The 27,650-nt window shown below is 39.1% G+C and overlaps 1 protein-coding gene across 3 annotated transcripts in view; it reads right to left on the bottom strand.

Moving 5' to 3' along the window:
* The window catches only part of LOC133445733 (TBC1 domain family member 8), a 30,281-nt gene extending 6,890 nt beyond the window's left edge, over positions 1-23,391 (bottom strand). Inside the window, exons 1-12 of one of the 3 annotated variants that reach the window (XM_061723120.1) lie at positions 23,051-23,391; positions 14,163-14,273; positions 13,835-13,953; positions 13,479-13,707; positions 12,955-13,195; positions 8,029-8,236; positions 5,581-5,778; positions 3,838-3,987; positions 3,516-3,669; positions 1,758-1,972; positions 1,517-1,634; positions 253-538 (exon numbers count right to left, since the gene is read on the bottom strand). In XM_061723120.1, coding sequence (XP_061579104.1) covers positions 253-538; positions 1,517-1,634; positions 1,758-1,972; positions 3,516-3,669; positions 3,838-3,987; positions 5,581-5,778; positions 8,029-8,236; positions 12,955-13,195; positions 13,479-13,707; positions 13,835-13,953; positions 14,163-14,273; positions 23,051-23,177 — 2,156 coding nt within the window. In that variant the 5' untranslated portion in view covers positions 23,178-23,391. Of the gene's footprint in view, positions 1-252; positions 539-1,516; positions 1,635-1,757; positions 1,973-3,515; positions 3,670-3,837; positions 3,988-5,580; positions 5,779-8,028; positions 8,237-12,954; positions 13,196-13,432; positions 13,708-13,834; positions 13,954-14,162; positions 14,274-23,050 lie in introns of those variants that run through there. The other 2 variants (XM_061723121.1, XM_061723122.1) reach the window with 2 other exon arrangements.
* Between the last annotated feature and the right edge of the window lie 4,259 nt (positions 23,392-27,650).

Raw genomic sequence — 27,650 nt, 5'->3', positions numbered from 1 at the left:
CAATTTGTCTTACTGTACTTATTGTATTTTTTTCATAATAATTTTTTATTTTCTCCCGGTCAAATCCAATTACTCGGGTCGCGGTGGAGCGCTGCTGATCTCTGCAATTTGAAGCCTTGTATAATAATTGTAAAAAAAAAAACTAAAGGTTGCTACTTCGCAGATTTCACCCATCACAGGTTCTTTTAGGAACGTAACCCCCGCGAAGAACGAGGGATTACTGTATCCGCTCAACCAAGTCCAGAAATGTACCTTGTGAGGATCATGAGAGCTTGCCCATCATCTGTGGATGCAGAGAGCTGGGCAGCGTTGGCCTCCAGCACAGCCAGACCCAGCTGGAAGATGGCCTTGATTCCCTGGAAGAAGAAGCAGTCGACCACACACACGGCGCTGCTGAAGGGCAGGACGCTGAGGAAGAGTGTGAGGAACCAGGAGAGGGACACGGAGGAGAGGGTGGACAAGTCCGGCACTTGTTCGGCCAGCTCAGACAGACGCTCCTTTATCAGCTCCTCAAACACGGACTGGTCCACCTGAGCTCCTGCAGGATGATAACGGAGTCAGTCATCATGGAGCACTGAGCCGTGTGTTTGTGTGTTTCTGTTGACACGAGTCGTGTTCGTACGACGAATGGGCCTCAGCCACAGATATATTCATAGACTTCCATAGTAAAACAACATGTTATCTTATACAGTATATCATTTAAAATGCATTATAATTACAATCAAGAACAGAATGACTGCAGAAAAATAAAACTGCTACTTTTTACCGATTGGTCATTCAGTTTTAACCACTAGATGGGAAAAGAAAGCTGGACTTTGATTCAAAGTTGTTCTGAACTTAAACCTGAAGTCATCATCATGCACCCCATAGTTCAAAAACATTTAAATAAATAAGTCCTGGTGTGATTTATACGTCTTAGCACATCCACATGCGTAATGTGGAGAGAACCCAAGGTATTCCAAGCCAGAAGAAAATCAGAATCCGTCCGGGACTTTTTTCTGATCACCAAGTAGATTTGTATTCAGGGTTTCTCAACAGCTGCTTTCCGACACAGTTTGTTATTCTGAGTTTACACACATTACAAAGGCAAGATATTATAGGTTATTATTATTAGAAGTTAGTACAAGGTTTGAATCATGTTGTCTTCTTTGGATATGGGATGAAAAAGCTGTCAATACTAATAAAAAATTACAAATGACAAATTTCTGCATTACAAATTTCTTAGTGTCCAATCAAAGCTGTTTATACAGACTCTCAAAACACCATCAAATGATTTTGTGACACCTACAAACGTGGACATTGAAAGAAAGAGGAAATTGCTTCAAATCCACCTTGTACGTTTGAAAGAAAACAACGTCACAAACACAGGAAATAAGGCCTAATTTTAGAGGCCAAAAACAAGCCTTCGGGGTTGTTAAACGACCATGTTAAACAACAGTTTAAACAAGAGCTTGTGAGCTCAACTAGAAGCAGCTACGGTGACCGTGTCATTACTCCCCCCACCCAAATCTCTCACCTATGACCCTGCGGTTGAAGTAGTCGGGCAGCATCCGCTCACAGACGGCCACCAGCAGCCAGAAAGCTTCTTCTTCTTTGGCGTACAGCAGCAGCACAGATGCCAGGATGTTCATAGACTAAATGGAGAAGCAGCAAAACAAAAAATCAGAGGTTGCAGAAAGATGTTTTTCATTCAAGAAACTCTCAGCTGGGCCGTCCTTTATCCTGCCATCTCACATCCCTGCTCCGCATGCGTTTACCTGACAGTATCCGATCTTTGGGTTTCGGTGAGCGTAGGCGGTGAGGACGCGCCGGAGTGCGGCGATGCCGGTGGGGTTTTGGAAAGCCGGATGGTCCGGCAGGGAGCGGTGCAGGTCGCGCTCGATCTCCTCCGTTGCCAGGCTACTGTGGCCCATTGATTTCTGCACCAGACTGGTGTAATAGCCCTCGTGGGATTCCAGCTCCGAGGATGCATCTGCACAGGACAAAACACCAACATACTTCACTTATGCAAGTCCTGTTGGCAGAAAAAGGCACTGAAAGCCAGACTTCCCCCCTAATTGCATTGATTTTTAACCCTCTGACTGTAGTGGGAAGTTATTACAACCGTGTCATCAGTCACACACAACCCCTCAGGAGGAACGCTGAAGAAACAATATTCAGCTACATGTGGGGCTGTTATTTCATGTGTAAATCAGGTCAGTCTGGCCGTAGAAACGTGGACACATGGTTTCTGCTGCTCAACCACACCCACCCAAGATGTGTATGAGGAAACAGGAGAAACGTCAAACACAGAACACAGCCGGGGATCTGCACCAGTACCCTCTTATATACACACATATATATATATATGTATATATGTATATATATTATATATCTATATCTATATATATATATATATATATATATATATATATTGTGTGTGTGTATATATATATATATATATATATATATATATATATATATATATATATATATATATATATATATATATGTATGTATGTATGTATATATATATATATCACATACAAAAAGTGCATGTGTTTGTGTATATATGTATGTGTGTGTGTGTTATTTATGTATATATAGAGATATATAGATATCTTTTGTTTTTTGTAAAGAAATTAAATTAATTTTGATTATAATGAAATAGAGTTTAGGGGGTAGGATTTATTATATTTTTACTTCTTCCTACTCCTTTTCAAGCATGTTAATTATGATGGATGCATGTTTTTATTTATATTTTTGTCTTTTTGTTTTCTTATTTACATTTATTTATAATTGATTATTATTGTTTTGTTTTGTTTTCACTACTGTTTCATGTTCTAAATAAAATTTCAATTCAATTCAATTCAAGACAGAGAAAACCATTTCCTTTTTATTATTTAATTTGAAGGTTCTGTTTCAGTAGCTAAACAGAGTTTCGTTTTCACAGTCCAACAACCTGTTCTCCTCCGTGGCAGCCGGCGACTGCTTCCATACGAGGAAGTGAGACTGAGCACAGGAACCGACCACAAACAGAAATACATGTGCAGACATTCAGACAGGCTGCAAGGTGTATCAGCACGCACACGCACGCACTAAAATCTGTCCTCCAATTTACAGCAGTAAAAGTTATCCCTGTACATTAATCCTTATAATTAAAGCAGCATTAAAAACAATAGACGATCTGACTGCAATTTTAAAGAGCCAACTTACAGATTCAGAACCGAACCAACTCTTACTTTCTTACCAAGAACTAACCAAAGTAATTGCCACTGATTGAGTTTGTACACATGCATCTTTGATCAGGTTAGCATCTAGGAAGGACGGGAAGCTAAAGCACTCTGACATCCTGGTTGTGTTTCTTGATTTGTTTGATCAGTTTTTGTCTTGCTGGGGGCAGCAGACATGTTTCTATATTTGTTTTAAATGAAGTCCAGCTAAAGGCGCCCTGGATCGTCACTCGTCAGAGGTTTTAATAGTGTGGCAGATCGTTATAGAAGCCCTGTCATTTTTGCTACCTTCAGTGTTATTACCAGAAAGTGTCATCCACAGCTCCCCCCGTAGTGACTCTGGTATCCCCATGGCAACCAGTCTTTGGATCTTCTCAGTACGAAACATGTGGACGCCACGACCAAACTCAGAAAAATGATCCTCCCACAGTTGCTGCTTCTCCAGCTCCATTTTCTGCTGCAAACCGAAGACAGGAAATCTCACGCAATCTCATTAACATGCTTGACACGTTCATTTACATGTTTTAAGACTGAACCTCACTCATCGACTCCAAACTCTACATTTAGACTAGTCTTAGTGACACTTTTTCAGATGTCAGAAGCAGAACTGTCGGGCTGCTCCCACCTTGTTGCCGTCGGTTCCTGGTTGGTTTTGGCTGAAGGCTGTCATGAGAGCTTCACTGTTGATTGTGTTACGCAGGACCTGCTCCTCCATCTCCTCCTCATCCGAGTACCCAGTATCATAGTAAAAGGTGTAGTAAGGTGCAGGGGAGCTCTGCCCAAAACAAGAAGACAAAGGCCATCAGCTGCTGACAAGATTTTTATACATACGACAATACTGAGCAGTGGTTTTATGCTAACTTTAGTGTATATTATATATTATACACATTTCTTTTTTTTTTAACCACAAATCACAAAATGTGTTAAAACATATGAGAAAACATCAGAAAAAATCTAATAGCTGAAGGAATTTAACAAATTGCCATATTTTCTCTCATGCAAAACAACCTTTTTGTTCAATATTCATTTTTTTAAGCATTTAAAACATTACTTCCTGATTACCAGAAGTCTTAAGAGTCCTGTTGAAACCAAATAGGGTATATAAGACTATGTTGAATATCCTAACCTAGATCTCGTGCTACATGTACCATTTAGGACAGACGAAAGAAAAAGAAAGAAAGGAAAAAAGAATTGTTGATGGTGTTGAAAAGTAATTTCCTGGCAGCTATTTAGTTTGTTGATGACTCGTCATCCACTTGCAGTTTTATGCAAATTGCATCAACACTATTTTTGCAACTTCCCACAACTTCCCATTTCTGTTAAGTCAGAAAAATGAAAACCTGCAGAGATGAGACGGAATAGAAACCATCGTCAGCTCTGGCAATTAAAACTGACCAACCAAGTATTCGCAAGTTTACCGTTTTTGCAGTAAACCTGCATTTACACTAAATCTATATTTACAATATCCTTCAACAAATAACTTTCTCTGCTTTGCGATGCGTCGGCCCAGTCAGACCCGATTCAGGGACCACAGAATAAACCAACATCATCAGCGAAGGTGACGACTCTTGATTTTGAGTGATGACAATAAAGTTCTTTGTCATTTGAGTTCTTCATGTGATCCTGCACATCTTTTTGTGGAATTAAAAAAATAATAATCTGTTTTAGACTTTCCATCTTAGATTTTCTGTTTAGTCATGTTTTTAACACACTTTGCTTTTATTTATTGCAGACATCTTATTCATCTTTTTATCTTGTTATTTACAGCTTTTTTCCCCCCTTTTTTCTGCAAGTTACACCTAGTTATTTCCAGCTGCTGTTTAGGTGATTAAAAATATGCATTTACCTTTTGGGAGCAAGAACGAGGTGCATATGTATTTGCATGTATAGCAGGAAGGTCAGATCTTGTCTTGGGAACATGTTTCGTTACCATGAACACATTCACTAATCTTTAGCAACTTGTGATCTGATTTCTCAGGACAAATGTCATGTTATGCACGTCTGATTACCACCTAAGCTGTCTTCAAAATAAATAGTACTTGTAAGCTCCATTTTTAATGAATTTGGAATTTCTATGTTTGCAGTTTCATGAAATTTCAATGTGTGATTTATATACTTAATAAACATGACAATTAGTCACAACCCTCATTCATATTTTAAAGAATTATAATTAGTTTGCAGATGCAGAAGCAGTTCAGCAAGCTCAAAATACAATTAGTAAATCAACGTAAGCTGAGTTCTGCGAGCGTGTTTCATAAATATTATGTGTAGCAGCAGCAGGTTTGTTACAAAGAGTCTAGGAGTTGATGAGATGCCACGTATTGTGGGCTGATGTTTCCAAAACTGGAATAGCACATTTCATGCTCACCACACTCCTCTTGGTGTCGCTCTTCCTGCGGAACATGGAGCGTTTCCACTGCGCCGCCCGGAGTCGACAGTTGGTGCTCTCCACCAGCTCGTCTCTGTCCTGCAGTTCTATCAGCTGGAAGGCCTTTTTGGTCCGAATGCTCACGATCACCGGGTTGGGCAGGAGGCTGGTGCTTTCTGCTTTTTCTATCGACAGCACCTGATGAGAGAGTGGCAGCAGACGTACACACAGCATATTACTCCAAAGGCAAACAACACGGAAGTTGACTTTTCCTGCTATTTTCACTTGAAGAGGAGGAAGTATTTGAGAAAAACCTGTATTAAATTAGACTATATGACCCTCCAGTTACTCAAATACTACCTAGATTGTAACTGTGTAGTACAATGCGATCATGTAAATCAGCAATATTATTGTTTTTGTTTTATCCATTTTGAAAATCACAGTAAACGATGCAATCTGACCGGATCACAGCCTTGAGACTTATTCCAAAATCAAAACTCCAAATCACATCATTTTTCCATCCAATCACAAGCAAACGCTAACATAAAACAGTTAATCAGATTTCCCGACTGTGCTGTGCTGGCCTGAGGGCAAATAAGAGACAGGAAAGTCATTTTGGAGATACTTTTTACAAAATTTGTTGTCAAATCTTCCCAAATGATACTTTCAGTAGATCAAAATACTTCCAGTAAAGAGGATGATTAATGAGTAAAAATGTGGATTGATTGTTTATTACATCCATTTTTGAAATCACATAAAGTGGTAAATCAACTTTGTAAAATGCATTTTAGTTAATTAAATGATACTTGAAATTTTAAATGGACCTTGTACTGCACACTCATTTGTTTAAATCAAATTTAACTTGACTCAGCTCAAATACTATTAATCTAATAATTCATGTTAAAGTTATTTTAAAAAATCTGCATTTTAATTCAGAAATGAGAAGATGCATAACAGCCCGACGTGTACTACTCAAGTCAAGCAGGTGTGACTAAATTAATCATTTATTTTATTATATTATCCCATTGTGTCAGAAATTGACAATTTTTCCAATGACATGCGTTTACATAAAATTGATCTGAAATTTGAAATAAACTTTGTGCATTTTTCTAAATCAGTACAAAAAAGGAAAAAGAGAGCATTTTATCCAAAACCTACTCAAGCACCATCTGTCGCAAACATCTCCTCTTCTTGACTCACTAACAATAGCGCCACAGAAAGTGTGAAGTCATAAAACAAACAGCGGAGGTTAAAGAGAATGAGTTACAGAGCAATATAAAGTAGTAATCATTACTTCGCAGGAACTGAGTGTGTGGGTGGAAATGATTAGCTTCCTCTGGTGACAACTTTAACAGAAAGCGGGAGAAATGAAAGCTTAGGGCACACTGGACATTGAAAAAAAATATATATATATACATACATACACATATATATATATATATATATATATATATATATATATATATATATATATATATATATATATATATATATATATATATATATATATATAAAATATAGACTCCACACATGGCTAATGAACAGCCTGCTGATAAGCTCTGCTGTTCATAATGAACTGAAACACATGTACCAAGGATAAAGCATTTTCACTTCCAACTCATCTACAAGGTATAGACAAGTTAAAAGCCACAAGATTTAATTATGGGGAACCATTTTTATTTAATCATGTGCTTTACCTAAGCTAAACCCACTGTTTTTGTGAAGCAAAGAAGCTGCAATCGAATTATGTAACAAATAAATTATCTTCAGTGCAGATAGATAACATTCTTTGATAGATGTCAAAAACACTTCTAATAGTTATTAAGGTTAAATAGCAGGGCAAGACTAAACACAGCTGAACATATTCTCTAAAAGTACACAACAACTGATAGTAAACACAGGAACTTGACTTAAAATCAGCTGGGACACAGAAATGCAGGTGTTCATGTAAAGTCAGTTCCAGAGGGACTTCAGGAAGAACCTGAGCCCGAATGCTTATCCACTTCACTCACACACCAATTATGTGACAACATGATGCACCAGTGCACTCATGCTTTTGAGCCCTTAGCGCTTCACAGTGCTTCTGATAAACAGTGAAACCACACCACTTCACGTTCATTACAGCTGAGTTTAGTGTGGTCAATGTCCTATCGGCTTCTTCTGAGCTCATTTGAAATGTGATGTGAGGGTGATGAAAAACCCCCTTGAATACAGCACCCGTTGTTAAAGGTAGGATAATAATCCCTCTTGTCTTGTAAACTTCCTGATTTGGGAAGAATGTGTTTTTTCAGTCCACTAAAGTCCTGTCCTCTCAAGGTTAGCAGTTTATTGACATATTCATGTTTTAATCATTCACAGGTAACAGCAGTGGTTCCCATCAACCTGGTATAGTTTTCAATGACTGCGTTGTGGCCCTCGGTGACAGTGTGATGAGGACAGATGGCGTACCTCTGACAGGGGTACGAGCAGACTGCAGCTTCCTTCGTCTCGGCTGGAGAAACACAGATAATTGTCGGTGGTGTAGAGGGTCCCGGCTGTGTGGCAGCGGGCGTGCGGCGTCCACACTGCACACGAGGCCACCTCGTAGAGTTTCTCTGTGCGAGGGAGTCGGAACAGAGCCAGGACGTAGTCTCTTAATGCCTGTTCCTCCAGGACCCTGGGGAGAAGACGGGCAAAGGAAGTCAAACTTGAACTTGAAGAAGCAGCTTTCAAAAGCACCAGAGCTCTCCACAATGTGTGACAACTTTGGGGAAACTAAGCTTCTCCTAGCCTCTTAATAGCGCCGTCTATGCTAGTAGCATTTATTTCTGCAGATACTCGTGTTGTAATTACAGTTCAAGAGTTGCTGGTAATTTCAATCACAAAAGACACATGAAGCAGCCGAGTCCAATCGGAAATTAAACCCGGGATGCAAATAAATCAATAGCAAATGCACCAAGAAAGTGGATTCTTTTTTGCATGTTTTTGTACCTGATAATCTTCAGCTTTAAAAAAAAATGTTAGAATGGTACTGGTTGTTAACAGTCGCTCTGTTATTTTCATCTCTAAAGACCAAGACAAGAGTGACAGACCAACCTCAACTAGGTCCCAGCCTTGTGCTTATCAAACCATGATTCTACAGTCTATCATTATCGTAACTTATTTATATATATATTATTCATTTTTTCAAACAGGCCTTTCTTGTCTTGAGCATTAATACGTTTTCATTTATAAGCATGTCCATCTGGCGTGAGGCTCAGTAGACAAACCGACATGTGGTTCGCTCACATGTACCAGCCTTTGACCAAACAACAAATTCATCTTTTATAAAGATGTTGCAAAAAAAAATTGACTTAAATCTTAGTAAAACAGAGGATTTCTTTGCTGGAATCCCCTCTTGCATTTTAGGTTCTGCAGAGGAGCAGAGGCTGCTGAAGATCTAACCTGATCAACAGTCTGAGGACCTGTAAAAGGAAAAACACCAACAATTCTAATGAAGCTTTATTTAAAGAAAACCGGATGATTTTTCCATGCTGGCAAACAAGAGCTGGGAGGAGAGAGCAAAAGCTTGACGTGTACATGTGCATGGATACAAGGCACATTTAGCCCGGGGTTTTTTTCTCCAAGCTGTCATGAGCTGGAAGCCAAAATCGTGTTTGTGCCCAAGGAGATTAAATCAATTTTTAACATCAATTTCCTCTAAACTGTGACTCAAGTGTTCTTATTATCCTCATTAAAGGATGTCTTCCCTCCACCACCTCGAGGATCCGACATAACACACAGGTCAATCTTCAGGAGAGATCATACAAAAGAAAAACTGAGCAATAAAACTGAACGGTCAGCCTTTAAACTCACACAGGCGAGAAAGACAAATGCAAGAAATAAGACGATCTGAAGAAGACGTATGATACATTCAGTTCAATCCAGCATACTTTATTAACCCCAGAAGTTAATTTAAATATCGCATTAACTTTGTCAGAGAGGAATCTAGTCACTTTAAAGAGTCATTATAGATATAGCTTTGGGCAGGAGTGGAGCCGCCATAGAAGTTTGTTGTTTAATCAGTGCGTTGTTAAGGGGATTGGCAGTGTTGTCTATCGTATATGTTTAAGTTTCATACTCATATGGATGTTTGCGCACTGGTTCAGATACAACCAATCACAGAAATGAAGCAAACAGAGGTAGTGATAACCACATAATTAAAAAAAAATAATTTTTAAATGGCATGCTGTGAAATAGGAACGTCAATTAAAGGGGACCTATTATGGCATCTAATCCCTATTTTAAACAGGCCTTGAATGTCTTAAAAACAAGCTTTTGATTGTTTTTGCTAAATAAATGAGAAATTCAGTCTCTAAGCCATGTCTTTATTTTTCCCGTTTCTAACCTCATTATCTATGCAGGATTCTGAGTGGGCGGGGCTATGATAATGAGCTCTGTGCTGATTGGCTGCCTGAATGATGCGATACACCGCTACGAAAAAAATGGCGGAAGCTCCGGCCGGTGGAGTTAGTTGTGGCCGTGGTTTCACGCATCGCTCCTGTCGTGACATCACGACAGGAGAAGATTTTGAACGGCTCGTAGAAGCCACATGACACTGGATGGATCATCCGGGCGGCTGTACAGACACTGCAGAATTTGGTTGCTTTCCTCCTTCTCTGAGTTGGCAGGCTGAGGGGAGACCAGTTTATGTTAAAGCAAGAAAAAACCTGTTTTTCATAATAGGTCCCCTTTAAATATATTTGTTGGCTTTGCAGATAATCTGGTTGATCTGAGGTTTTATCAGCAGTTCTGCAGCTATCTTGGTTGTTTTGAACAGCGACCGTTCTCACATTCATACACGACTTGTTGGATAAAACCTAACCCGGCCCCACTGCAGTTGTTTTGGTACGTCCTGTACGAGTGGACACGGCTGTCAACGGCACTGCTAAAGGGCCTGCTTTAAGAGAGACTTCTTTAAGAGAGACTTCTTTGCGAAGTAAATGGTAGAAACAATAAAACTGGTCTCTAACAGTCCAATAATAGCTGTTTGTCTGATTGATATGTATTATTTTTTTAAAAAGGAAGAAACTGCCGCTGATAAATAAATTAATAATAGAGATTTAAAGAAACAAAAACGGATTGAACCCTATTTCTTTATCTGTGTTTGTTAGAGCAGTAAAAAACTTAACTCCTTTTTCTTGAAAAACCCGTCTATTTCCCCATCTATTCTGGACTCCTGTGGTCTCTCTGTGCTGACAGTTTTGTCTTCTTCCTTTTTTCAGTTTCCATTAATTTGTTTGCATGTGAGACCAAAGTTGTCTGTTGTTAACAGAATTACTCAAATGTTTTAGTGAAAAAAAATAACTACATGTTTATCTCAAAATGATTCCTGAACAACAATTCAAACAAAAGTCAAACTCTTCTGAAAAATGAAAATAATTTTTTTTTGAATTTGTTGCCTGTAAAAGGTTTCAAAATAAGTACAGAGGGGTTGGTTTACCACTGTGTTTCACCATTTCCACAAGCATCCTCTAACAGCGCGCTCTAAACTCTAAGCTCTAAGCGTTGGGGGATGAAGAGATGAACTGCTGCAGTTTTGACGACAACTGGTTCAACTTTATAATATAGAATAATACTTATAATATACTTTTTTTTCGCAAAAATATATTAAAAGCTCCTCTTTTTTGACACTCAATATTTTGTCTTTATACTATTTCATTGTTTTATTTCTTTATTCTAAAATTGAATTTAATCTTTTTGAAATACATTTTACATAGGATCAAAACTTTTTCAGAAAAAGGGGGTTACAAATTGAACTAATTGTTCTGTGTACTGTGGCGTGTTGCTTCCACTTCACATGTACAGTGGGGCAAAAAAGTATTTAGTCAGCCACCAATTGTGCAACTTAAAAAGATGAGAGAGGCCTGTAATTTCCGCATAGGTAACTTCAACTACGTATGAGAGACAGAATGGGGGGGGTAGTAATCAAGGAAATCACATTGGAGGATTTTTACTGAATTCATTGGTAAATTCCTCAGTAAAATAAGTATTTGGTCACCAACAAAGAAGCAATATTTCTGGCTTTCACAGACCAGTAACTTCTTCTTTAAGAGGCTTCTATGTCCTCCACTCGTTACCTGTATTAATGGCACCTGTTTTAACTGGTTATCAGTATAAAAGACACCTGTCTACAACCTCAAACAGTCACATTCCAAACTCCACTATGGCCAAGACCAAAGAGCTGTCAAAGGACGTGTGAGAAACAGAGTTGTAGACCTGCACCAGCTGGGAAGACTGAATCTGCAACAGGTAAGCAGCTGGTATGAAGAAATCAACTGTGGGAGCAATTATTAGAAAAGACCACTGATAATCTCCCTCCATCTGGGGCTCCACACAAGATCTCACCCCGTGAGGTAAAATGATCACAAGAACGGTGAGTAAAGATCCCAGAACCACACGGGGGACCTAGTGAATTACCTGTCTGAAATACTTTTTTACCCCACTGTAAATAAACCAGTCAAAGGTTTGGACACACCTTCACATTGTAAGTCAATAGGTAGTGTATGTGTCCACTGCAAAAACTCAAAATCTTACCAGGAATATTTGTCTTATTTCTAGTTAAAATGTCTCATTTTTAGTCAAAAACAAGAGTCATTACCAGAAAAATAACTTATTTGGCAATTTTCACCTGGTTTCAAGTACATTTTCCCTAGAAATAAGTAGAAAAATCTGCCAGTGGGACAAGATTTATCTTCTCATTACAAGCAAAAAAATCTTGTTCCACTGACAGATTTTTCTACTTATTTTAAGTGAAAATCTACTTGAAACAGATGAAAATTGTTATTTTTTCCAGTGATGAGTCTTGTTTTAAGTGTAATGAGATTTTCTTTTACTAAAAATGAGACATTTTAACTAGAAATAAGACAAATATTCTTGTTAAAGGAGCATGAGGAGCCTTTTAAGAAATGAGACTCATTAGCGCCACCCTTCGCAATGACGGCAGTCGGGGGTACTGCAGCCAACAGCGAAGCCGGCACGGGAGAACGGGGAGAACACGCATGCAGTGTCATGTGACGTCACATCCGCAGGACAGCGAGGGAAATTCCGGTCACCATTGCAGCACATTTTGCAGCACACAGCCTGTTCAAGGCAACGGAGAGATACACTAGAGGGCTCATTCTTTTTGGTTTGGAACGCTTCATCTTACATTATTACTAGAAAACTTAAAACGTATACACATTTTTTTCATAAATCCTGCCTCAATCCTGCCTCATGCTCCTTTAAGATTTTGAGTTTTTGCAGTGTCCCTCTTCAAAATTGTTTCAGCAAAATAGACAGGTGTGTGGGTTTTAAACTGAAATGTGATGATACCGTCAGCTTAAGATGGAAGAAGATAAGAGAAGCAGGCCCCACCTCTTGGTGATGCGTGCCGGCTGCTGCAGAACCCGGTCCAGCTCCAGGCCTTCGCTGTCCAGCAGCCGCCTGAGGGCGATGTCAGCCAGCTGACATATCACCCCAAAAGCCTCGTCCAGGTTCAGGAACATGGAGAACTCCCTCTGCCGCTGTCGTGTGCTTATCCGAATAGCCTCTGTCATTAGAGCGGTGGAAACCCGCTCCAACCCCGTAACCTCAGCCCAAGGAATCACAAACTTGACTGGAGGAAAAAAAAACAAAAAAAAACAATGAATATAAAACATCTGAGTTCCCAAAATTGACTCCAACCAGAGAAACTGCTAAAATGTGAACTACACACAAATTTATGAAAGCCTTTTATAATGCCATTAAAATTTGACAACATGCATCAAAAGATTCTCCAATAACAATAAAACAGAGATTGGTTGGGAAATGTTGATATAATACATTCATAAATTCTGAAGATAAAACCCTTAACTGTTTTTTGGCATGAAAATAAGCAGCTCTTGTTTGGCTGTACCGACCTTCCTTCCCCAGCAGGAAGGAGTAGAAGGCCATGTGGTTGATGCTGAGGTAGAGGAATCCCTGCCGAGGCACCCGGCCTTTCCAGCAGCAGCACGAGTAGTATGTTACCAGTTTCTCTGACGAGGGGAGGCCGAAGTGAAGCTCAAACTTCCGGAGCGCCTCCCTGAACTTCTCCGGATCTTCTTCCTGGGCGGCCTGGCGGCCGCGGACCTCCTCTGCAATGAGGCCCTGCACATGACACAACCTAACTTCATCACTGCAGGCAACAAAGCAGGAACGTTTAGCTTTTTATTTACATCAAAAATTAGGCTTATTCTAAAAAGTAAGTTAAGGCTTGCACTAGGATGTTTCACACCTTGACTTTTCCTCTGACAAAGCTGGCAGCATCATCCTTGTTCTCAAACACTGAAAGAGAGTGAAGCAGGTTGTGGACCAGCCAATCCCAATGCTTGTTCACCTCCTCGATGACGGCTCCTGGTGACCATGAATACAAAAATAAAGAAAGAAATAAAACAGGGAAGGCCAACATCTGAGGTAAAACATATTCAACGTAACCAAGGCCTTAGATCATGAAAGCAACATCCATGATACCAGATTTTTTATGTATATGTGTGTGTGAATATATATACAGTATATATATACACACACATTACACACATATACATATGAGGGCTTCAGCTCACCGCTAGCAATGACCCAGCTGATCTGAGAGCCAGGAACCTGCAGGAGGATTCGGAAGGGTGTAACCCTGGCATTGGAGTCCAGCACCGTGTCTAGCGCCCCCACCAGGAGACCTACAAAAACAAGAGAAAAGGAATATTTGTGTGTAAAGGAATACTAAATACAAAGCTCACAGCGATAATATTTCTGTTGGCTGTTCTGTTTAGCCCTAGATGCAATATGGAGTAGGGATATACCTGACTGGGATCCAAATTTCAACTGGAATGATGTATGGACTAATATAAATTAATCTTCCAGAAACCCAGATCATCAGCTTCTTCATTATCAATTTGTACATAGAACTTAACACCTTGCAAGCTTTACCATATGAAGATCCTGGTTAGCCCTTTATGTACATTCTGCTCTCAGAATAAACCAGGAACCTTCATGATTATGGTCTGGGAATGCCAACCTGTTGCAAACCTCTGGCAACAGGTTGCAACTGCATTATCCTCGATAACAGTACAGAATTTTCCAGTAAACCCTCAAACACTTATTTTAAATAATTTATCCACAATTAATGTTTCAAGATGTCAAAAATGAATTTTGCTTGCTGGCCTAACAGCAGCAAAAAAGATAATTGCAGTAAGATGGAAACCACCACACATGCTTAATATCTCCCATTGGTATTTGACTTTTCTTGATATTATCTATCTGGAAATATCTACAGCCTGAATCCATAATGCAAAACAACAAAATATTTTAATTTGGTATATGGCAGCAGATCAAATTAAAGCCGAACTTGAAAGATGTATTTAAAATTGATATAGACTACCTTGTTGCAGCTATCCTTGTCCAGTTTTTGATATTATGTTTTGCCTTTGTTTTATTTTGTCCTTTTTTTTGTTTGTTTTTTGTTTTTTATTGTTGTATTATATTTTTTTTCGGTTTTCTTTATTACTAAATATTAATGGTTTTCATCGAATAATAATAATAGTAATGACTTGGATTTATATAGCGCCCTTCTAGGCACCCAGAGCGCTTTACAGAAATCATTATTCATTCATACACATTCTCTCTGGTGGTGGTAGCTACATTTGTAGCCACAGCTGCCCTGGGGCAGACTGACGGAAGCGTGGCTGCCATATCGCGCCTAACGGCCCCTCCGACCACCACCAACATTCATACACATTCATACACATTCACACGGGGCAAGGTGGGTAAGGTGTCTTGCCCAAGGACACTACGACAGCAAACTGGGACAGAGCGGGATTCGAACCGCCGACCTTCGGATCAATGGACGACCCGCTCTACCACCTGAGCTGCTTAGGTCTGAGGCGTGGGTTTGGAAGGGGGTGAAAATATGTGTATAATGTTTGTTTGACATCATTGTGGATGCCACAGGTCATAATAAAAGCATGCAAACTTGCAAGCCCTGTAGAGTTTTATGGATTTCTGGATAAATATGACTTAAATCATGCCACGATTTTCACACACCTATTACAAGTAAACAAAGGGATCCCAGGTTGAACAAATGGAGGATATCCAAGACAACTGTACACTCCAGAGAAGTGGTCGACAACAAAGAGCATCATCCCTGGACCGCCCATCCCACCCACCCATCAAAAACCATACACTGTTGATTATGAACTCCTTTATTGGGGACAAACATGACGACATCCATCCAATGACTACAGCCTGACTGAAAACAGGTCATGTAACTGGAATGCTTATATAAATACAATAGCAAATGTACAACTGAATCACTAACTGAAAAAGAAAGAAAAGTTGTTGCAAAAGTTCCGTCCAAGTTCTCAAGTCAATTACTGTGTGGAGCTGCAAACTGTTCATAAATGAATCCCCACAAAGGTCAATGTATTGAAGCAATGTTGTAAAGGAGCCAAAAATCTTCCCCAACGATGTGAGAAGTGGATCACGTCACACAGAAAATTACTTCTTCAAGTTCCCTCTGCTGAAGTGGTTTTACAAGCTTTTACTCATGGGGTTAACTGGGTGTTTTCACACAACGCTTCTGCTTTTTTGCTTTGTTTTTGTTAAATAAACTTTATCAGGGTGTGTCATCTGAGGTTGTATTGACCTAAATGTGAAACCTGTTGAGAACCAGCTGATTTTTGTAATTGTCTCCTGACACGTAAAACATTAGACTTGAAAGACGTGCTTTTCTTGTTTTGCTGTATATAGAGGAGCTGTATCAGTCACACTATATCTCACCAACATCAAAAAACAAAACATAACACACCAGCAGCACAAAGCAAAGCCACAAAGATGAGCGAAAACAAAAAAAGAAAAAAATAAGGCATTTAAATGCACCGAAATACTGAAGAAACCCAACATCATTGAAACAGGAGGAACTCAACATGTTCAGAAACATTTTCCTCTTCAATTGGCAGTTAAAATGGTCAATGATTCAGTTTAATGCTGAAATCAAGCTGTGGGAAATCTGTTTAAATCAAGCTTGCCATCAATTTCTGCAGCTGCAATCAGCCCTGCAGATGTTCAGGGAATTAAAATTGCCCCCTAAACACAGATGAAGTTCAAAAGACTAAAAAGATTTTGTACCTTTTAATTGCCAGACGACCAGTAAGAGACCACGACTACCTGGGTCCTGAACAGCTGCTGAAGCTCTGGGAATCTAAACCATTTAACCATCATGGTGTTTCAATTACTACTGCCGTGGCAACGCTTAATTGGATGTTTGCTTTTATTCCTTTATTTTTACAAGTGAAAGTATTTGTTGAGTCCCTCAGTTAGGATTATTAGGAAGAATGATTAGAAACGTTTGTGCACCAGCCATTTACTTTTTACACTTGGACTAGCAATGTGATTATCAAAAAATGTAGGCGTTTCATTTTTGAATAATATAGTCCTTAACCAGTTATGCAAGTAGTGCATCATAATGATACATGTAGGACACACAGCACACCTCTTCTGGAGGCCGGCTGTTGGCTGCTTCAGGGTTTAACTGTAGCTCCTTTTAGTGTTAAACAAGTCAGTCAGTGCTTAAGAGTTACAGTGATGTCAACTGAATTTAGCTCCTTTATTTGAAACAGCAAGTCGGTGCTTGTACTAACGTCTCAGTGGTGTACCATGTGCAGGGACTGAGGAAATAATGGTGGATAATTTTACCCAGTGGCCTAGCTTTAATCTGTCAAAGCATTTTGGGCTGCACAATGCTCCACTGTTGGCCAAATCCATCCGCATTACCACGGCCGAGTACAGCGCTGCATTTCAGAGTTGTGACTACATAAGATGGAAGCAGTCACATCTCAATATTTTATTTTTAAATATTTTTTTTGGGGGGCATTAAAGGTTAAAGCTTTTCTCTGATGTATCTATCAAAAATCTAGAATTAAGCATCACTACTTAAAGGAGCATGAGGCAGGATAGAGGGAGGATTTATGAAAACATTTGTATATGTTTTAAGTTTTCTAGTAATAATGTCAGGTGAAGCGTTCCAAACCAAAAAGAATGAGCCCTCTAGTGTATCTCTCCGTTGCCTTGAACAGGCTGTGTGCTGCAAAATGTGCTGCAATTCGGAGGCCGAATTTCCCGCGCTGTCCTGCGGATGTGACGTCACATGACGCTGCATGCACGTTCTCCCCGTTCTCCCGTGCCGGCTTCACTGTTGGCTGCAGTACCCCCGACGGCCGTCGTGGTGAAGGGTGGCGCTAGAGAGTCTTATTTCTTAAAAGTAGCCTCATGCTCCTTTAACAAACTTGTATTGTGTCAGTCTAGAAAATATGCAGCCTCACTGTGCCACAGAAAAAACTAACCCTGCAAGTTTTTCCTCACACTTACAACATTTATGTTCTTGGCAGTGAAATGTATGCCTTTCCATTTTATTTATGTTTAAATTTGGGGTATTGTCATAGGCTGTCTATTAAAATACCTCCAACATGAATCCTCCTGTTATAACCCACGTTGGGGGAACCATCAGCAGGTAGAGGAGTGAAAGGTCTTCTCCAGCAGGCTGATCTGGATCTCAGACAAATGCAAACCACCTCTTAAAAGGAGCCGTCTGTAAGAAATGGCCAAAACTGGTACTGCAGTCACTTTGTGGCGTGTACCCTCCCCCTCCTCCCCCCGACCAGAGGTTGCCAGGTAGGCTGCAGAATGCAGCAGGAACGTAGGCTGCCATGGCTGCGATAATTAGAGCCGAGCTGGCAACCCGGATGCCGAAACAATACTGACTTGGTGATTGGGAGATAGGTGGAGGGTGGAGCTTCAGAAACAATACTGACTTGGTGATTGGGAGATAGGTGGAGGGTGGAGCTTCAGAAACAATACTGACTTGGTGATTGGGAGATAGGTGGAGGGTGGAGCTTCAGAAACAATACTGACTTGGTGATTGGGAGATAGGTGGAGGGTGGAGCTTCAGAAACAATACTGACTTGGTGATTGGGAGATAGGTGGAGGGTGGAGCTTCAGGCCAAAACAAAAAATTACAACATAAACATCAGTTGAGGGCTGCAACTCCTCTTTTTAAACTGGAATATCCTGGCTTGAGTGCTGTTGTCAGTGACATAAGTATTTGAAATGAACATGATTTTTAAATGTCTGTTGACATATCAGGGTCATTTTATGATTCGTTTTATTATTGGTCTTACATACAGCTCCTTTAAGAGTCAACGTCAACCCGCCTGAAGCTGCAAACCTGGCAGCCTGGAAACACAAAACCATCCATCTGTCACCACAAACAAAAAAAAAAAAAGGTTCGCTCTGGTAAACCTCTCAGAAAAGGAAGACATAATTAACTACAACTCTGCTATGCAAATGTTTCTATTACGTGAGAACTAAAAAAAAAACCTGCAACCCAACTTTACAAGGCTTACAACATTGCTAGACACAGATATGCTCTCACACCTGTAAGCTTTATAGACAAAGACAAACGTGGGAAAAGAGTGATCAGCTGCAGGTGTTCTGTTACCCAGCCTCTCTCAGAAATGCTGGGGAAAGTTTGTCCTCACTGACGTGGTTGGGTTGTTTTCACAGCTTTGATACCCCGTTGAATTTCTGTTTCTGTTTTTTTCGGAATAGCTGTAGATATTAAAGGAAACATATTGGGGGGGGGGGGTCTTCATAAAATGATACTATTTGAGGTCATAGTTAAATGTCTAGCATGCTGTAGTCAAAACCCTAAAATAAAACAGTACAACAGCTCCCAGTTCAGCTATTTCTTTACAGTTTTGTTCAAAGCAGACAGTTTTATGGTCTCCTTTTGCAGGCTGTGCCTCTTTTGGGTTTCTGTGTACAGCTTTGTGCTCTAAATGCAAAAAAATCTGAACAGCTGGTATTCTTCATATTTTCCATCTGGTCGTGGTCCCCCTTTCAGACAATATTGTTGTGAGTTATGTCACACAAATAGTGATGCTGAAATAAAGAAATATACAACTGGAAAGTTAATAAAAAAGAAAATAGAAAAACTCCTGTTGGCATTCCTCCATTACAGTTTATGGGTTGTTCCAGCATTTCTCCATTTCGTCTGTGTTTCGTTTAAGATTTAAGTGGCTAAAGTTAGACGCTGTTATTCATGTGCACAACATTTACAAGTTCATTTGTGAAAAACAACAGCTGCCAGTGCATCAACACAGATGTATTTATCAGGAAAAAGGAATCTCGGACACAGCATTAAGAGATCAAATGTCCCATTTGGGTTTTTATATAGTATTTGTTACTAGCTAACCAATAAAGGAAGAGCAAAAGAGAAAGACGGCAGGATTCAAAGTTATTGGTTGAGATCATAGGCGAGATAAGGATGGGGAGAGTTCATTCCCCATCTGGGTCTGTGATGCAACAATATCCCACAAATATGAATGACACTCGATGATGTTTTCAGACTTTCAGAATTTGTTTTTTGAGTTGGTGGCAGCGCAGTCAGCACAGTTTTCTCAAAATACATTTCCTTTATGAAAAATTAAGCACAATCTGAGCCACAAAACTAAAACTCTGCAACACATTTTCCTCTCCACGTCCATGCAGATCACTGAATTAGTTAATGTTGAACAGCAAGGCTTGACCCTTTGACCCTCTCGCTATGGGAACTGTGGGAACAAACATACACACACTACATGCTGGCAAGGAAGTCCCAACTATTCTGCTTTATGAGAAGAGCTCTGGGGCAGTTTCTCCATAACAAACATACGTCAGAGAGACGGTTTGACCTATGGGCCACGTTTGAATCACTCACCAGATTGCGAGGATGACTTATTGTGTGACAATAAAGCAAGTTGTTATGGACAAGAACAGACAGGAACAGACAGTGAAGAGGAAACAACAAACAGGCTTTGCTGTAATTCACAGCGGTGGGAGGTAGTCAAACAGGCTGCAGCTGCGACAAACACCTGGTCAGAATTTTGCATACTTATCAGCAAGTACGCCAGCAGATCCTGTTCTGAAGTGTAAAACAATACGACTCAAGACACTGTTGGAGCACGACTCGGACCAGTCTCAGCAGCTCGTGTAAAAGAATCCCACACATAACAATCCCTGTTATCCTCCTACAGGAAGTTACAGCGAGAGGTCAAGTTTTCAGACAACGTGCACATTCAGCTGACATTAGTTTGGGGAATTTTCATTGAAAAGTCCCTCAACAGAGAAGCCATGTTAATGTAATTAGCATCTCCTCAAGTACTGCAAGAACTTACCACAGTTTACAAACGTGTGAATGCTGCACAACTTTAAATGCATGTCTGTTACAAGACTGAGAGTTCATTTACAGACATGTGAGACAAATAAGATCATAAAGATCATAAAGAGCAAACAAAGAATGTCGGACAATGCTTATTTTGTGTACAGTTTGAATCCCATGCATTTGACAAAAAAAAACTAACCAAATTAATCAAAGCTCAAGTAACTGCATTATCTTTACCAAGAAAAGGCCCATGTCTTGCTCATTTACTCCATATTTGTCATGGTATGAACCTTTGGCTTTGTAAATCTGCAGTTTTTATGGGGGTAGGGGAGTATAGTATGTCCTCTTTAATGTGTTTTAACCAGACTCTTATCGTTGCCTATTTCAGGCAGGCAGTGGTGAACTCTTGAGACACTGTCTGACTAGAGCAGCTGGTCTCAAACAGAGCTTTGTGGTAGATATGCTGCTGTAGAGCTACGCTGCAGGGGGAGTCCGACATGATCCACTGAACGCTGCACCTCACCCCTCCTTCTCTTTCCTTTTTCAGTTATAAGTCAGAATTATCTCATCACCATCGTTGTTCTCCATTGTTCTTGTAGTTTGTTGTGCTCTTTTGTGCACAACAAAAGAGCACCACCTCAGTGTGTGCTGTCTACATCTGTTCATATAGTCATCCCTGTAGTGCACCAGCTAGCCATGTATCAGTAATATGTACATAGAACTCTTCGTTCTCCTGCTCACAGACAGTTCATATCTTTTCTTTTGTACCTTTGACAGTGTGTCTGTGTCTCTCCTCTCTCTTTTTCCTTCATTCTCTCTGTCTGTTCTCTCTTTTCCTGCTCTGCCCAGTCTGGCCTCCGGCAGGAGGGTCCCCCCCTATGATCATGGTCCTGCTCAAGGTTTCTTCCTCCTAAAGGGGAGTTTTCCTTGCCATTGTTTTTCATAATAATTGCTCGGGGGTCATGTTCTGGGTCTCTGGAAAGCACCTAGAGACAATTTGTATTGTAATAGATGCCATATAAATACAAATTGAATTGTCTGTATGAAGAGTTTTGTTTGCGGTTTTTTGCGTTTGTGTGATGATTCATTGCGGTTATTGAAGTCATTTCAATGCATCTCATCTCATCTTGTCTCATAAAAGAATTAATCAGTCGTGATCCGCAGGGCTGAGAAGAGCTGGATCTGGAAACCAGCTCAGGGCACAGTTTGTATTTTGTGTCTTTCAAATAAAAGACAATTTTTTCCAGTTATATGTTCCTCATTCAAGGTTGTTAAAAAAATACTGTAATAATGTTGTATCGTTATCGTGACCTCAATAACGTGTATCGTACCGTATCGTGAGATTAGTCGGTGCGTCCGAAATGCCATACTAAACAGTATAAAAAGTATACTTAAATTCGGCACACTTTTGAGGAAATATCAGTAGTATGCATTAATTCGGACGTATTATTAAGAGCGCACACGTCACTTCCTGCCGTTGGGAGGAAGTGACGTGTCACAGCAGCAGTAGCAGCTGTTACCATGGTAACAGCAGCAGTAGCAGCACCGCTCCGCTATTTTCCGTTTATCCTGGCCGAAACAAGATGACATTATAATATTATTATATACCAATATTATAATATTAATATAATATAATAATATTATTAGACTTAATATTATACTTGTGACATACGTATCACTTAGCAACCAAACACCGCTGCATTGCATTGTGGGAAGTTTCTGCTCGGCTAGTGTCCATCAATCCACACTAATAAATTTCTCCAGAAAGAGTATGGATAGAGCACACTATTGAGTACGTACTAATGCACTAAGAAATCTCGCATACTCATTTTGCATACTCATTAGGGTGGAAGTATGGAATTTCGGACGCAGCCATCGTGTATCGTACCGTATCGTGAGATTATATCGTTGCACCCCTAATGTTGAAGCACCAGACCATCAGAACACGTTACCATGGTAACGCACACAGACCACAGCCATGGGGAACAAAGGTTTTTCCAGCTGGGCTTTAGTTCCCCAAACTCTTCCCTGAACTTTGACCCAACAGTCCCAGTAATATCATCACTCCTTAAGGCTGATTTATGGTTCCGCGTTACACCAACGCAGAGCCTACGGCGTAGGCTACGCGGAACCATAAATCAGGCCCCCCTGTTTACCTGTGTCCCCAGCAGCTGCTCCTCCGCCCCGTCTCCCTGCACACTGCTGCTTGTTCCTGCCCCAGTCCCCGTGTTTGTGCCGGTGTGTCCGGCTGGTCCGTACCTGTGATCCTGCTGCTGGGCTCCCCGCGGCCTCTCCTCCTCTGCAGCAGGAAGAAGTCGTTGCTCCGGTCCGTCACCCAGAGCTTCAGCGCGTTCTTCAGCAGGACTTCCTCCGGCTTCAGCCACATTTCTACCGCCAGGGAGGGACCGGAGGAAGGAGCACCTCCGCTGTCTGGGTGTCTCTGGAGCTCCTCTCTCCGTCCCGCGGCTTTGGGCCGGCCCGCTCCGCCCTACAGCGGGGGGTTCGGGGGTTTATCCATGCTTCTCCCCGCCTGACAGCGGCTGGTGTGGGACCTGCTCCCCGGTTGGGTGTCCTGCTGCCCGGCCCGCAGCAGCTGTACACTAACACAGATCCTCTCTGCACCACGACATCTCACTCTGCACTGTTCATGAGGGACACACTTGTTTTCTCAAGTAAAAATAGTCGTAGTGATCATTCATTTCAACCACAATAACATATATTTTAAATGATTTTCAATATTTTACTTTTGACATTTAAAAAAATCCCTGCAAATGTAGGAATATCACAAAAGAGGCCCAAGGATAACCAGAGCTGGGTAGAGTAGCCAAAGATTGTACTCAAGTAAAAGTACTGTTACTTCAGAATAATATGACTCAAGTAGAAGTAAAAAGTAGTCATCCAAATAATTACTTGAGTAAAAGTAAAAAAGTACTTGGTGAAAAAACTACTCAAGTACTGAGTAACTGTTGAGTAACGTCTGATTTATTTTTTTAACACAACCATTCAAACAGACAAAAGTACAAAATAATCATCTTCAGGCAAATTAAATCCATAAAATAATACAATAAATTAAAATTAATAAAAAATAGCTTAAATTAAAATAATCTTAAAGCAAGTACTTTAATAAATAATAAAATAAATAAAATAATAACTTAAGAAATTAAGCACAAGTAGCACAAAATTTCAAGCCTTTGTACTTTTCTTTTTTAACCAGCAGAACTAGAACAAACATGAACTCATAGAAACTCTGTGTGTGTTTGAGTCTGTGTAAATGTGACAAAACATGCAAAAACAAACATTTGTCCCAAAGAATGACTGAGTGATATCATGAGACGCGTATGCGGATAAAAGGGATAAAAGAAAAGTATCAGCTCAACGTAGCCTAATGTAGCGGAATAAGAGGAACAGTTTCTTCTTCACAAATCTACTCAAGTAAAAGTAAAAAGTATAGTGATTCAAAACTACTCCTAAAAGTACAACATTTCCCAAAACTTACTCAAGTAAATGTAACGGAGTAAATGTAACTCGTTACTACCCACCTCTGAAGATAACACACATAAAACTAAATCAGTGAGGATGATAAAATAAAAAATAAAAACAGTAAATAAAGATCTAATCTTATTTATGTAGCATCAAGGTTTATAGTTTTATTCTGTTTAACATTTTTTTAGAGGTATTTGTTTTATTTATTTATCTATTTCTTGTAATGTTTTTATTATTGTTATATTGTATTGTTGTGGACTGATTATTTTTAGCCTTAATTCTTGAACTTTTATCATCATTTCATTTTAATTAACTATATTGTATGCCAATGTGCATTGGTCTCTCAGTTTTTATTTTATTTTTATTTTTCAGTCAAAATGTTAAGCACTTTGTATTTCATGTACCTGGATGAAAGGTGCTATATAAATAAAATGTGATTGATTGATAATCATACTCCTAGATGGGATGCGATCAGTTGCAGTAGAGATGAGACCTATTTCTAATCTTGGTTAAATAGACTTAACTATCAATCAGTCATTGGTGATTACTACAACGTTATAATTTTTGTATTACGATTTAAAGTGACATTTAAAATGTAATAAGCCTTTAACTGAAGTAAGAAATTAAATACGCCGGAAAATGCCAATCTGTTTGTTCACTAAAACAGGATGTACTTGTTGTATGTGGTAAAACGGGAGCGGAGTGAGAGCTCCTGTTTTATTATCTTCTCCTTCAAAGTTCCCAACTTTCTCTTCCGTGAGTTCCGGTGGGGAACCTCCCAGCTCTGCAGTGATTGGCTGTTCAACTGACTCGCTGCTGGGTTTATCATCGGACTATTCCAACATTAATCCGATTAAGACCCTGCTCTGAAAAGAAAGTGTAAAAGTGGTCGAATTTAGTGCATTAAGAGTGAATGAGACCAGAAAAGAGATAGAAATGTACTTTACAACCAGACGGACAGTACAGATTCAACAGTTATTACACAGTCAGAACACACAGTAATATTGAATAACTGCCAGATATTGAAAGTTGAAGTTATCTTTGGGAAAAAATGGGCAGGAGCACAACTTTGACAATTTTACAGCCATAAAATCAAATTAAATCCAGGCGGCCTGAATGTAATTACAGTTATAAAAGGGTTAACTTGGGACTGGACTGCTGACCCCGATAAACTGTTTATTTTATGGTGTTTTAGTCAGTGGGTATTATAGATTTTTATATCATTGTCACATGTTTGCCACAGTCTTGGAACTTGTTAGAGACTTTTTGGGGGGAGAAACTTTGTCTGACTGAGAAATTATTTTGAAGGTTAGTCCCAGCATAAATTTACTTTCAAAATGTCAGTGAAATATACCAGCATTTTCTGATACCTGATACTGTACTGTACTAACTGTATTATTATCATAATATTTATTATAATTATTATTATTATTATTATTATTAGTAGTAGTAGTAGTAGTAGTAGTAGTAGTAGTAGTCTTTTCTTATCTCTGAGACTAATGTCATTTTGTACATTGTCCCTGACACAAATAAACTTAATAAATAAATAAATAAATAGTATAGTAGTAGTAGTAGTAGTAGTAGTAGTAGTAGTGTGTATAGTAATTACCTATAGACAGAAGTTAATTTGATTTATATAAATTCATGTTGCTCTTGTATTTGTACTTAACCTTCTATGTTTAATCATATTTTACGACGGTCAGACTTTTAAATGTCATGACTTCCGAATGGGGATAAATGAAAGGAGTCATATGACCTTTTTAGGAACTTGGGTAAGGTATATCAACAGCAGTTTTCCCTAAAGACCAGCAAACCAAGCACAATTTGAAGGAAAAAACAAGAGCTCTCACTCTGTCCCTGTTTTTAACAGACAACACATCAAAACTGTTTTGCTGAACAAAAAGACTGAAATCTTCTGGCATATTCAGTAAAATCATTATTTGTTTTGAACTGTTGATGTTATTTTGATATAAAATTATTGTCTGGTAGACTATCTTGCTGACTGTTGATTAAGTATCATAAATAAAGATGAAGAGTATATGTGATCTTTACTACTAATGGCAGCATGGCATTCAGATTTTGGCTTTATTTTTATTATTAAAACTTTTTCAAGCACCACAAATGTTACGTTGCTTTATTCCATAAAAACAAAGCCAGTGTTTAATATGTTCATTGTGTGATTATTGTACAAAAGCCACCATACAAATTCAGAATATGAATATGAAATCAAAACACCAAAAAAGGATTTTGGTCATGACTGCATAATTTTTTATCGGAGAGCCGAAGAGAAAGGCAGGAAGAGATTGATGCTCTGACTGATATATTAGACACCTGAAGCCAAATGTTGGCAATATCTATTCCATAGCACCATGCTGAAGTAGAAAAGCAGCACATTGAACAACTCATTAAAAACATGGATTTGGTTCACCAACTACATCCTTCATAGAATCCTGAAAATAAATTTCTGTCAGTTGAAAGTTTAGATGTTTTCTCAAGCTTGTGAAAGCATGTAAAAAAAAACTCTGTTGTAATTTATGGATATTAGCTACTTTCTTAAATATTCCAAATGAAAATTAAGTTTGAAAACATTTTCAGAGCTTTATTTCTAGGTTTCACATCAAAAACTTTACTCATTTGTCAGTTTGCCTGCTCGGCTAAAAACTGTTGAATGTAATGACACCATTGGCTTATCAAATGTGTTGCTATTCTACCTATGATTGTGACAAAATGTAGTTAATATTGTGACTTTTTCCATCATTTATTAAATATTCATTTCAAATTTATTTTTTCCACTTTTTTTCAATTTAAACCACCACATAACTAGCTTCTCATTGGCAGAGAAATGTTTGTAAATTTAATTGTAGACATTGCCCTCTGCTGTAAACAAGATAAATAGCGATGTAGATAAATGTAATCCACATCAAAATACACATGTTTTTAATTTTGTGCTTCTTTTCATTTGTGGGCATTTTGAGCCAAGAAGAGGTGATCCACGTGCCACATCTGACCCTTAGGTGGTATTTTATTATAAAATCATTACAGGTGAAGAAGAGAATGGTTAGATAAATTAACTAACACAGCTTAAAAACAGGGCCAGAAATTCAAAGAAACGAGTTGATAAATGTTCTAAATGTTCTGCTGTTATCTTTAAAAAAACACCATTAAGTTGAATTAGAACTCCGTTTCAATTCATGTTTCCATGCTTTAAAGGCCCGTCTATCTATGGAAATGATTGGTCAACATAACATTGATCTTACTCTTGAAGAACTTCAAAATGATGCAACAGTTGTCTGCAAAATAGATAAATGCATAAAATAAAACTAAATAAATTAAATGAAAAGATATCTTAGTTGGACTAAGTCCCCAGTCTTTCAAG

Source organism: Cololabis saira, chromosome 6, assembly GCF_033807715.1.
Source record: "Cololabis saira isolate AMF1-May2022 chromosome 6, fColSai1.1, whole genome shotgun sequence".
NCBI classification, from domain to species: domain Eukaryota; kingdom Metazoa; phylum Chordata; class Actinopteri; order Beloniformes; family Belonidae; genus Cololabis; species Cololabis saira.
Note: the sequence above shows the minus strand (reverse complement) of the source record. Positions and strands in the feature narration are given on the sequence as shown.